We start from the raw sequence: 13,347 nt of genomic DNA on the forward strand, positions 1-13,347 counted from the left end.
TATATAAAAATTAATGTATTTAGAAAGATATTATTCCATTCATACTTCAAATTTGTGCATTTTCTCCCTGGATTTTGGCTACATTGAAACTCAAAATGATATAAACCCCTTCTATTGCTTTCTATTGAAAAATCTCTCTCTCCCTCTCTCTCTCTCTCTCTCTCTCTCTATATATATATATATATATATATATATATGCGTGCGGGTATCTTTATCTATGTGTGTGTCTGTGGGAGTGGTTCTAGTCTGTATCTGCATGCACCTGTTTACTGGACTTTTATTTTTTAATTTCATTTTCAGTTCAGAAGTTCTTTTTAGCAGAACTGATTCAGTTTTCAGCCAAAAAATCCTGCAAATAGGAAAGAGTATGCTTAGCATCCTAACCTAAGCCAACTTTTGTTTACATGTGGTGGCAACTTAACATCTTCCCCTTGAAAATTTACCAGGTACTTTTGGGTGCATTTTCCAATATGAAAATCTGAAAAGCAATCTTTGTTAAGGCTTGATAGATATTGTAGGCTCATAAACCTAACAACTTAAGCTTTTAGGCAAAAGTGGTGATCTAACGTGGTATCAAAGCCATGGTTGCCAGCAGGGCCTGAATTCTAGTCTTCTTGTTTGTGTTTAGCATGCGGTTATTAAGAATTATCTTATTCCCTGTTGTTATTAATTGTTTGTTTATTTCTTCACGTGTAATTGGGGTGCATGTGGGGGAATGTTTTGCATGATATGCATTGTTGGCCCACAACCCATGTGCAATAAACATAGACATTTTAATTTTTTTAATTGTGCAGTTCATTTTAATTGTTTTTATTTTCAGTAAAATATTTGGCTTACAATATACCTACGTCAAGTGTTAAAACTGCAAAAAATGTTCATGGCTTTGTGAGAAAATTGATAATATATGTAGAACTCGAAAACTTTAATTTATTAATATTGCAGAGCCAACTACTTTAGTAAACCACTGGCATACATCTTGTCACTTTATGTTCATTCCAGAAGTTCTTCTTGGCTGAACTGCAATAATTCTTACCATTTGAACTTTGGAAAAACACTTGCGCTGTTACTTCTAATTCTTTTTTCTTTGCATAAACTTCTTTACTGTATTCCCTCAAATAGACCTACTTTGTAGTTTGTACGATTATTTCTGTGAAAATAATCATGGATTATGCATAATAACATGTTGAGCCATGTTAATTTGTTGTAAAATTGAAAGAGATTTGAATTTTTTTGAGTAAGTAGTCCAGGATTTAATAGTGACAATGACCTACTAAATTCACCTAGGAATGCCTAGTAATTTTGATGACACAGTCATGGCAGAGAAAACTAGGAGATGCAAGAATTGGGGGAGAAGGTCTGCTCCTGGGCACAGAAAATGCAGGCTAGTGCCACAGATTAAAGAGGGCCTTTCTTCTTTTGTTTGAAGGTTTTAGTCTTTTAGGGCAGAAAGGGAAAATAGGAAAACCAATGAGGTTTTGTGGATGCATTTACTGGGATTAGGCTTTGACAATTATGACATTTATGTTGATATGTTCATTGTATAATCTGATGCATTTACTTGTTCCCTTTTTTATCCCTTTACATGTTTCTTTCCTTTCCTGTTTTTTTTGCTTCTATTGATTTGTATACAGGCACTTCTACATTCTGTTCCATTTGGGAAAATGATAGTCCTTGATCTATTTGCTGATGTCAAGCCTATCTGGAAAACATCTTCTCAATTTTATGGCACTCCTTATGTCTGGTAAGCAGCTATTTTATTAAAACTGAATTCCCTCAGCTTCAATCTTCTGGGAGGTCATTTCTTAATCTTTTACTTTGGAAAGTTTAGGTTCCCACATCAGTGACCGGTATGTTAACTGTCAATTTTGGATGTGTATCAGGTGTATGCTGCATAATTTTGGTGGGAATATTGAAATGTATGGGATACTAGATGCAGTTTCCTCTGGTCCAATTAATGCTCGCACCAGTGAAAATTCAACCATGGTATGCCACAATCAATATTCTTAATGCAATCTATGTCTTAGTTGTACTTTTTTTTTATTCAATTGTGCTTTTTTTGGTGAGGAAATATTGTTGAAATATTTTGAAACGCTATCTACAATAGTATGAAAATTTTGGCTACACTTAGAAATGTTTTGAAACATAAAACAGGATCTGTCCTTTTAACAATAAGCCAATTAGATGGTTAAACGAGTATGCTGAGGCCTATGCATCCATCCGTATTTAAAGGCATTGGTGTAGAATCTTATAAAACTGAAACATGTTTAACTAATGATCGATATCCCTCTGAAATTTCATGAAAGAAATCATATGTTAAGTGTTAAAATCAAAATAGTAAAGGCGTTCAAATAATCTGAAACTAAATCATTACATATACCTTCCTCCAATACAATGATAACAAAATCTCCTTTTCTTCTTTTCTGATTCAGTGGGGGGTGTTTGACTTGTTTATCTGCAGTACCTGGGAATTTGATCTTTGTAATGTTGGATGCCTATGTTTGGGAACTCATGGGAATACTAGTAGCCCTGCTTTATGTGTCTTGGTGTATCTGAAGGGAGAGGAATGGAAGGAGGAAGCTGTACAGAACTTGAAGAGCCCGAAGCTCTAGAACTTTTGTGCCAGATCTCAACTCATGAATTGACTGCTCCCTGTATTTTTTGTTTCTTTGGTTGTACAACTTGTACTGAGGTTGGAACCTTCTTGATGCCTTTAATGCATTATAGAAATCTTTTTCATTAAAAGAACAGGAGAACAAAAATTGATTAAAAAATTATTTATTATGAGACAAAGGGGCCTTTTGGATCAGTCCACCACCTGGACAAAATGAAACAACTGAAAATGGAAATGATTTTTGTGCACCTTAAATGGTGGTTGTCTTACTATGTATAAGTTCTAATCCTCAAAAAGGGCAAGGGCCTCACGGGAACTAGACTTAGTAAGCTAAGACTCAAACAAAAATAGAAAATGTGGTGCAGCTATGAAAAAGATGCTATTTAACCCATACTAATATTTGTTTTCATTTCTGCTTGGTACCCCCCTACATGCTTTGTCTAATGGAGTTTGAGGGATTTGTGATTTGTAAAAATAGAATTGTACCTTGTTTCCTGGGACATCATTTTCTTTATTACTATTCTCAAATTGATCCACTTACCTATCTTACTAATTATAAATCTTTCACCTAGGTTGGTGTTGGCATGTGCATGGAAGGAATTGAGCAAAATCCAGTTGTTTATGAGCTGATGTCTGAAATGGCTTTTCGCAATGAAAGAGTGGAAATTTTGGTAATTATTCTTCACTAATTCTTATTAAATTCTTTCAGAGGTTTTACATGAAGTTGTATTAATAATGATTGGCATGTTTTCTCTCCTTGTTATGGTTAGGATAGAATATGCAAAGACATAAGCGCAGGCACCGGTGTCTGACAAGTGTTGCAGGTCGGGGCCTTGGGTCCTCCAACCTCAGAAACTTGAATTTTGATTTATTTTTGGCCATGTCAGTGCACTACCTGATGTGTTTCACATGGCATGAAATTTTTAAATCAGTGTCCCTAGTAATTTTTGTAACTTTTAGGGCTAAGACTATCTGCTGAGAAGTTATTGATGAATTCCCTTTTGTGTTGTATTTGGAGGGAGAGGAATAATAGTGCTGTGAGCATGGAGAGACTTCCATTTTTATATTAAAATTTATTTTTCGTTTTTTTTTTAAATTAGGAATCTGAATTGTTTACTTACTGATTCATGGAAAGATTTGTTAGATTCCTTTTATAGCCTTTTACAAACTTCATGCTTTCTGGGCCTAGGAGTGATGTTTTTGCGTATGAACAACCATGATGACAACAAAGCTTGAGCTCCTTTGGGTGGGAACCCTGGGATCTACTTTTTGCCTATAAAAAAAGTCATAGGGAAAAGAAATTTCTCCTACACTTTCAGAAATCTCTCTCTCTCTCTCTCTCACACACACACACACACACACACACACTAAATAGACAGGGTTTACAATGTTGAGCACCTGCTTACATGCGATGCTCTATCCTCAAGATACAATTTCATTGCTCTTGTAGGAATGGTTGAGAACTTATTCCCGTAGAAGGTATGGTAAAGCAGTCCATCAAGTTGAGGCAGCTTGGGAAATTCTTTATCACACAGTTTACAATTGTACGGATGGAATCGCTGTATGTTTTAAGCAATTAATTGAGTGGGATATCTATGGTGACTTTATTTCTTTTCAAAGATTTATCTTGGAAACAATATTGACCATGAATGTTATACAGTAACTTGCTACATCATTTTTTAAACCTTGTTATTTAATATGCATTTGTTGTGTACATTCAGCATCAGTCTTGCACCATGTAATTTTCTATTTATTATTATACCAATCATTACCATGTTTAATTTTTATTTGACCTTGCTTTATTTTGTTTTATTTTATATTTCAATTCGTTTAAGCTCAAATAAATTTTGCATGTTTTGTGTGTCAACTCATTGTCTCTTCAATTAAACTGTATTATAGTAGAGCCAGTATATATATATATATATATAAGTTTTTTAGATGATTTATTGAGCATATACAATTATAAATTCATGAAGCCTTTGCCTTCCTCATCTGTCATTACAACATAAATGCGATGTCTCTACTTAAAGTGTGAGATTCAATATTTTTTCTTACTATTTCTATCTACTTTTTCACAAACTTGCCCCCAATTAGGACTGCCAACGTGCCTAATCTCAGGTCTCTTTATGGAGTCGCACCCTCACCATATGTGTAAAATATTTTCTTTTGAGATAAGACATGGAAGTAGCTATTCTCACTTTAATGCAAGCTAGAGAACTTCATGTAAAAATCTAATCCAATAAAACCATGTTTGTACATGAATAAAATGTGAGCTGGGCCGTTTGGAACTGGTTCATAAGTTAATTTATGAAGTTTGTTATACTGACTGTTTCTTGAAAATGATTATTTGACATTTTTTCATATGGGTTGCTGATTAATGACTCATAGACAAACTAAGTTGTTGTCCTTATAAGCTTAACATCCTATTTTGATGCTAACAAACAAGTGGAACTTAACATATTTGGTTGAGTAATGATATTTCAAGATTTAAGAATGAGAATACAAAGTAAAATGATCACAAAGATGAGTCAAAGCATGGATGCAAAGATGATATCTATTAAAGCTTGAAGATCATGAGAGTGTGGATGTTAAAGAGAATGTGCTAAAAGCTTAAAGCTTGAAGACAAGAGAGCCAAAGAAAAGTAAAGCAAGAGAGTCAAAGAAAAGCAAAGAGAGAGAGCTCAAAAGACAAGCTTGAAAACTCAAACACTTAGAATGTCTAAAGTCATAAGAAGTCTTTATGTAAGTGCTTCATATTTTAAATATCTTTTGAAATATTTTTAAAGCTCTTTAGGATACAAAGACTTAAAGACCAGTTCTTGAAAAACCCTTGAAAATGATTTTGAAAAGTTATATTTGAGTCTTTCAAATAACTAGAGTTTAAAAATAAAAAATGAAAATATTTGGAAAAAAAATGGACTGGTCAACCGACTAACCATTTTGAATGTGGTTGAGTCAGTCAATTGATATTTTACAGAATTTAATTTTTGGAAAACAGAAAGGCCGCAGCCGCCTGTTCAGCTGACTGACTCTGTGAAATGAACTACCTAGTCGCCTGTCCAGCCGGCTAATTGAGATTTTAATTTTTAAACTTCAACGGGAAAATTTTAAAAATTAGTTTTTCAAATGAGAACGTTATAAAAACTTGGTGGACACTCCAAGTAACTTGAGAAACAAGGAAACTCACCCTAAAAAATCTATAAATACTCTTTTAAACCCAAGAAATCAATGATCCAAGCATACAATTAAGCAATTAAGCATCCTACTTTCAATCTCTCACAAAGCTCATTCTTGCTCATACTTTTGCTTGGAGAATTCATCTGAATTGCTGCTGATTCACAAGCTTACGGTTTTAATACTGAGTTTTCTCAATCACTAAATAACCCTTGGTGATCTCTTTACTTGAGCTTCAATTCTATTTCATATTGATATTTAAATTCTTGAAGTGCATAGTGCTGAATTTGTACTAATCTGCCTGGTTTTGAGAGTGTTCTTGTACGCAGCATTTAGTTCATATTTTTTTTTGTAATTCTTGGACAATTCAAGGTGTTTGGATCATTGACCAAGCGTGGGGTATCGCTTGGAGAGGTGCAGCTCTAGCCTATTGAAAGAGTGACCGAGTGAGGGGTATCACTTGGAGAGCTAGTACTCTAGCCTATTGAAGGAGTGTGTAACGGTGTTGTTCCGCTCGGAAAGGAACTAGTTTAGTGGAATCCTTTGGTGGTTTGCCAAAGGCGAGGACGTAGGCTGGGGATAAGCCGAACCTCGTAAAAACCTGGTGTCACTCTCTTTCCCTTACTCTCTTTATTTTTAGCATGTATAAACTGCGTGGATGATTTAATCTCTTAATCATATATACTACGTAATTTGGAAATTAAGTAAACTTAAGTTTAATTTTGATCTGGGATTGCGGAAATCGAAAGGGAGTACGTTGGTTGATCAATACTTTGCGGAAACCCCAAAGGGAGTACGTTGATTGGTTAACACCCAAAGATAAATTAACTAAGAATTTATTTAAATTCTGAGTTGTTGGGAATTTGGGTTGTGATTAGCATTGAAGAAATAAATTTCTTTCTCTACTAGGCTTGAATCAAACTTACGTATATTTATAGGGCTGCAAACAAGAAAATATCTTGAATTCTTGAAAAGCTGAAAATTGCCAAAAGGCTATCTTGATTGGGTATTTGTGGATTGAACACTTTGATTGTTGAATTGTTGGTTGATTGTTTAAGTTTTATTTACTTGTGTTGTATTGAATACTTTAGTTGTTGGTTTGTGGATTGAACAAGTAAATAAGCTTTTGCTAAACAAGTAAACACTTTGCTATGTGATTGTTAAATCAATAAGAGGTTAAGAATCTTAAAAAGAATTAAAAGAAAATTTTAATAACCCAATTCACCCTCCCTCTTGGGACTACACCTTAGTTTTTATAAGCATTTATTCTAATTGTTTGGGGCTAAAGGAATCCCATATTGGAACTCTCTCAAGTCATAGATCAGTAAGTTTTCGTGATCATATTTTATTTTTCACAAATTCAAAGCATGTTATTTTCTGCCTTCCTCTTTTTTAACAGTCTCAACTCATCCATAAAAATGAATTCAGTGGTGTTAAATATTATGAACCATCTTGAACAACTTCCTCTAGTGTCATCAATTATGTCTACCTTTTCTTTTTCTTGTAAAAAAATAATTTAGATAATTAATTTGAAAATATAACTAATAATGGGTTAGAAGGTTGTGAGGACATAAAGATAACAAGGACTTCTTTTTTGTGCACATTAGATAATAATTTTGAGTAAGATAATCATCTAAAAAAACTAGTATCATTATTTCACAATCCACTAGGTTGCATGTGTATGGACATGGGCATGGGAGAGGCATGTTAATGTGTGTGCATGCTCACTATTACAATCACACACACGCACATGAGAATATGAATGTAGTTATTATGGCCACATCCTCTTATCTTTCTCCTCCTGTTAGTTCTATTGCTTTTTATTCAAAATCACTGGTTAGTGCACACATAAACACACAATACAACAACAACAACAACAACAAAACCAAGCCTTAGTCCCACTAAGTAGGGTCAGCTATATGAATCTTTTCCGCCAATTTATGCAATCATGGACCATTTCTTTTGATAGATTTAAGGATATTAAATTCTTACTCACTATCTCCTCCCAAGTTATTTTAGGTCTACCCCTACTCCTTCTACTGCCCCCTACGGTAACTAAATCACTCTTCCTTACAAGTGCACTATAAGGCCTACGTTGCAAGTGTCCATACCATCTCAGTCGTCCCTCCCTTACCTTATCTTCTACAGGAGTTACACCTAACTTACCACGAATATGTTCATTCCTTAATTTATCTTTCAATATTATACCACTCATCCATCTAGGCATTCTCATCTCGGCAACTTTTACTTTTTGGATATTATGTTTTTTCGTCACCCAACATTCCGATCCATATAGCATAGCTGGTCTTATAGTTGTCCTATAAAACTTCCCTTTCAATTTTAAGGGTATTTTACGATCACATAGCACACTTGAAGCACTTCTCCATTTTAACCAACTTGCTTTAACTCTATGCATTACATCATCTTCAATTTCTCCTTCAACTTGCATAATAGATCCAAGGTATCGAAATCTATAAGTGCTATTTATTTCTTCATCATCAAGTTTAACTTTGTCTCCAATATTCCTCCTATCATTACTAAAATTACATTTCATATATTCTGTTTTATTTCTACTTATCCTAAAGCCTCTAGATTCCAAAGCTTCTTTCCATAATTCTAACTCAGCCTCTACTCCGTTCCTAGTTTCGTCAATTAATACAATATCATCTGCAAACAACATACATCATGGAACCTCCTTTCAAATAGTCTTAGTCAATTGGTGCATCACTAAAGCAAAAAGATAAGGACTCAAAGCAGATCCTTGATGTTCACCTATGGCAATTGGAAATTCTCTAGTTTCTCCATTTATAGTCCTTACACTAGCCATTACTCCATCGTACATATCCTTAATGACATCGGTATACCTACAACATACACCATCTTTTTCTAAAACCCACCATAGAACTTCCCTAGGTATCCTATCATATGCTTTCTCAAGGTCAATTAATATCATATGCAAGTCCCTCTTATTTTTCCCTAAACTTTTCTATTAATCTTCTTAAAAGATAAATAGCTTCTGTGGTAGATCTCCCAGACATAAAACCAAATTGATTTTTTGAGATCTTTGTTTCTAACCTTAATCTTTGTTCAATTACCCTTTCCCATAGTTTCATCGTATGACTCATAAGTTTAATTCCACGATAGTTATTACAATTTTGAATATCTCCTTTATTTTTGTATATAGGTATTAAAGTACTTTTCCTCCATTCATCTGGTATTTTCTTAGTTTTTATAATTGTATTAAATAAATTAGTTAACCATATAATTCCGTTATCACCCAAGCATTTCCAAACTTCAATTGGGATGTTATCTGGTCCCATAGCTTTCCCATTTTTCATTTTTTTAGTGCAAATTTAACTTCGTTAACTCTAATTTTACGAATAAATCTTATATGTTTAGTCTTTTCCTCATTTGACAATTCTAAGTTTAAGCCATTTATTTTATTTTTGTTAAACAATTTACTAAAGTAGCTTCACCATCTTTCTTTAATATCTTCGTCCTTAATCAAAACAATATCATCCTCACTTTTTATACATTTTATATTTCCTAAGTCCTTACTCTTCCTTTCTCTAGCTTTAGCAAGTCTAAATATATCTCTTTCCCCTTCTTTTGTACCTAATCTATCATACAAACTATTAAATGATATATATTTTGCTTCACTAACGGCCTTAATCCCACTAAGCGGGGTCGGCTATATGAATCATTTTCCGCCAATTTATGCTATCATTGACCATTTCTTTTGATAGATTCAAGGATATTAAATCCTTACTCACTATCTCCTCCCAAATTATTTTAGGTCTACCTCTACCCCTTTTACTGCCCCCCCACAATAACTAAATCACTCTTCCTCACAGGTGCACTATAAGGCCTACGTTGCAAGTGTCCATACCATCTCAGTCGTCCCTCCCTTACCTTATCTTCTATAGGAGTTACACCTAACTTACCACGAATATGTTCATTACTTAATTTATCTTTCAATGTTATACCACTCATCTATCTAGGCATTCTCATCTCAACAACTTTTACTTTTTGGATATTATGTTTCTTCGTCGCCCAACATTCCGATCCATATAGCATAGCTGGTCTTATAGCTGTCCTATAAAACTTCCCTTTCAATTTTAAGGGTATTTTACGATCACATAGCACACTTGAAGCACTTCTCCATTTTAACCAACCTGCTTTAACTCTATGCATTACATTATCTTCAATTTCTCCTTTAGCTTGCATAATAGATCCAAGGTATCGAAATCTACAAGTGCTATTTATTTCTTCATCATCAAGTTTAACTTTGTCTCCAATATTCCTCCTATCATTACTAAAATTACATTTCATATATTCTGTTTTATTTCTACTTATCCTAAAGCCTCTAGATTCCAAAGTTTCTCTCCATAATTCTAACTCAGCCTCTACTCTGTCCCTAGTTTCGTCAATTAATACAATATCATCTGCAAACAACATACATCATGGAACCTCCTTTTGTATACTCTTAGTCAATTGGTCCATCACTAAAGCAAAAAGATAAGGACTCCACACAGATCCTTGATGTACACCTATGGCAATTGGAAATTCTCTAGTTTCTCCATCTATAGTCCTTACACTAGTCATTACTCCATTGTACATATCCTTAATGATATCGGTATACCTACAACATACACCCTTTTTTTTCTAAAACCCACCATAGAACTTCCCTAGGTATCCTATCATATGCTTTCTCAAGGTCAATAAATATCATATGCAAGTCTCTCTTCTTTTCCTAAACTTTTCCATTAATCTTCTTAAAAGATAAATAGCTTCTGTGGTAGATCTCCCAGACATAAAACCAAATTGATTTTCTGAGATCTTTGTTTCTAAGCTTAATCTTTGTTCAACTACCGCTTCCAATAGTTTCATCGTATGACTCATAAGTTTGATTCCACGATAGTTATTACAATTTTGAATATCTCCTTTATTTTTGTATATAGGTATTAAAGTACTTTTCCTCCATTCATCTGGCATTTTCTTAGTTTTTACAATTGTATTAAATAAATTAGTTAACCATATAATTCCGTTATCACCCAAGCATTTCCAAACTTCAATTGAGATTTTATCTGATCTCATAGTTTTCCCATTTTTCATCTTTTTTAGTGCAAACTTAACTTCGTTAACTCTACTTTTGCGAATAAATCTTATATTTTTAGTTTTTTTCTCATTTGACAATTCTAAGTTTAAGTCTTCTATTTGGTTTTCATTAAACAACTTACTAAAGTAACTTCACCATTTTTCTTTACTATCTTCGTCCTTAATCAAGACAATATCATCCTCACTTTTTATACATTTTACATTTCCTAAGTCCTTGTTCTTCCTTTCTCTAGCTTTAGCAAGTCTAAATATATCTCTTTCCCCTTCTTTTGTAGCTAATCTATCATACAAACTATTAAATGATCTATAGTTAGCTTCTTTTGTACACACAAACACACAATGGTAATTTTAATTATTATAGTTTCGTACTCCTCCTGTATTAAAATCCTTAGCTGGCATAAGAAAAAGGTTAGTTTTTAACACTCAAAATGGCCCTGATTTTTCATTTACTTTTTATGAAATCATTTCAAACACATGCAAGTGCACAGACACATGAACAACAACAACATTAACAAGTAGGCTTTCGTTCCAATTATGTAGGGTAAGTTAGAAAGATCTTTTTCTTCATTCAATTCAGTTTACTTCATTTTTATTAGCTATTTATTTATTTATTTATTTTAAATCTTGATTGTTAGTCTGTAAAGTGGTCTTTAACTGCCTTGGCCAATGTCCTGCTTCGTCTTACCATCATTTCAATTAAGTCGCTCATTCTTACCCATGCATTGAATGGTCTTCACAGCTCATATCCATGCCTCTTGCACAATATTTTCTCTTTCTTCTCATCAATTAGTGTGTCCCCTAATCTTTCTCGTATTGGGTGATACCTTGTTCTATGTTTCTTGTATTAGATCTCCTCCCTTCTAACAAAACATCCTCAGTTCAGTTTCATTACTGAAGACGTTTCTCCTAAAATTGCCTGGCCTATATATTACTGGTCTGACAACTTTATTATATATTTTTTTATCATTTCAGCTCAATAGACATTCCACAGTCACACAACACTCCAGAAGCACTTATCCTGTCCTTCATTTAGTTATAGTTTATTTTTTGTGATATCCTCCTCAATTCTTTTGGTCCTAGTTAACCAAAAGAATTTTTTTGTGCCTCTACACTATAGTACCCACTATGCTTTATCTTTTCCTCACCTTTCATTACTAAATTTACATTTAATATATTCTGTGTTAGTTCTATTTGTTATAAGACTTTTATATTTTGGGGTCTATCTCCAAAGCTTAGCTTACAATTGATCCCTACTCTGATATCTTCAATTAGCCCAATATCATTTCTAAATAACTTAAATAGTTTGTACCTTTCCCTGCTCCAGTTTTTATTTTTATGGCAGTGCTTTGTAGTAAATACTAATTTACATTTAATATATTATGTATTATGCTTCTGATGAGACTTCTAAATTCTGAGGCCTTTCCCCAAAATCTTAGTTTAGAATTAATCCTCGTCTCATCTCTTCAATTAGTGCTATATCATTTCCAAATAGCTGCAAATATTTGTATTTTTTCCTGCACCAATTTACCTGCTGATGCTTTGCTGGTTAATGACAGTGCTTTGAAGTAAATACTAATATGTTTTTTTTGTTAAACTTGTTGCAGGACCATAACACAGATTTCATTGTTAAATTTCCAGACTGGGATCCATCTCTGAAATCTAGATCTGAGAAAACAAAAGCATATACGATACATAAGCCTTTCACATTACCTTGGAACAGAAGATTCTTGTTTGAAGATGCACATTTTACTTTATCTCAGCCACATTTATGGTATTCTACTCAGGAAGTGATTGGTGCTTTACGGCTATTCCTTGATGCAGGAAATGATCTTGCTGGAAGTTCTACCTATAGGTAAAAATTGTCAACCCTAATGCATAACAACAAGAACTATCACCACCACCACCACCACCAAGCATTATGTCGCACAAGGTGAGGTCTGATATACAAGTTCTTTTTCACCACTCTGCACAATCAAGAGCAATATCCTCAAAAAAATTGAGTGTCCAATTGTTTGTTATTATGTTGGCCCAAGTTATTTTGGGTCTATCCTTCCCCTCTCCTACAACCTTTAACATAAGCTAAATCACTCTTTCTTAGAGTATCATTTGTTGCAAGTGCCTAAACCAACTTAGCTGCCGTTTCCCTTATCTGGTACGGTGGTATGCCCAGCTTGCAATGGATGCTTCTTTTCTTATTTTATCTTTTAGAATGCCAACCCTAATGTACACAGAAGTTTTCTTTTTCCCACTTTACTTTTTTTAGTCTCATTGTTACTTTCAATTTACTGCATATCATACCTTTACTAAAATGTTTCTATTAGATTACCACTTCATCTAGAAGCTTAAGCTATTAGGTTGTGTGCCAACAATGTATATCGAGCTTTAACACTCCCCTTTGCGTGCAGCCTGACACCACGTGGAGAGATATACACACGATGGATAAC

General features: G+C 33.7%; 1 protein-coding gene across 4 annotated transcripts in view; it reads left to right on the top strand.

Moving 5' to 3' along the window:
- The window catches only part of LOC131165002 (alpha-N-acetylglucosaminidase), a 104,387-nt gene that overhangs the window by 76,243 nt on the left and 14,797 nt on the right, over positions 1-13,347 (top strand). For 2 of the 4 annotated variants that reach the window (XM_058122600.1, XM_058122601.1), the window contains exons 12-16: positions 1,632-1,741; positions 1,881-1,983; positions 3,184-3,282; positions 4,062-4,172; positions 12,508-12,755. In XM_058122600.1, the coding sequence (XP_057978583.1) occupies positions 1,632-1,741; positions 1,881-1,983; positions 3,184-3,282; positions 4,062-4,172; positions 12,508-12,755 (671 nt within the window). The remainder of the gene's footprint in view (positions 1-1,631; positions 1,742-1,880; positions 1,984-3,183; positions 3,283-4,061; positions 4,173-12,507; positions 12,756-13,347) is intronic. The other 2 variants (XM_058122602.1, XM_058122603.1) reach the window with 1 other exon arrangement.

The sequence above is a fragment of the Malania oleifera genome, chromosome 9, assembly GCF_029873635.1.
Source record: "Malania oleifera isolate guangnan ecotype guangnan chromosome 9, ASM2987363v1, whole genome shotgun sequence".
Classification (NCBI taxonomy): Eukaryota; Viridiplantae; Streptophyta; class Magnoliopsida; order Santalales; family Ximeniaceae; genus Malania; species Malania oleifera.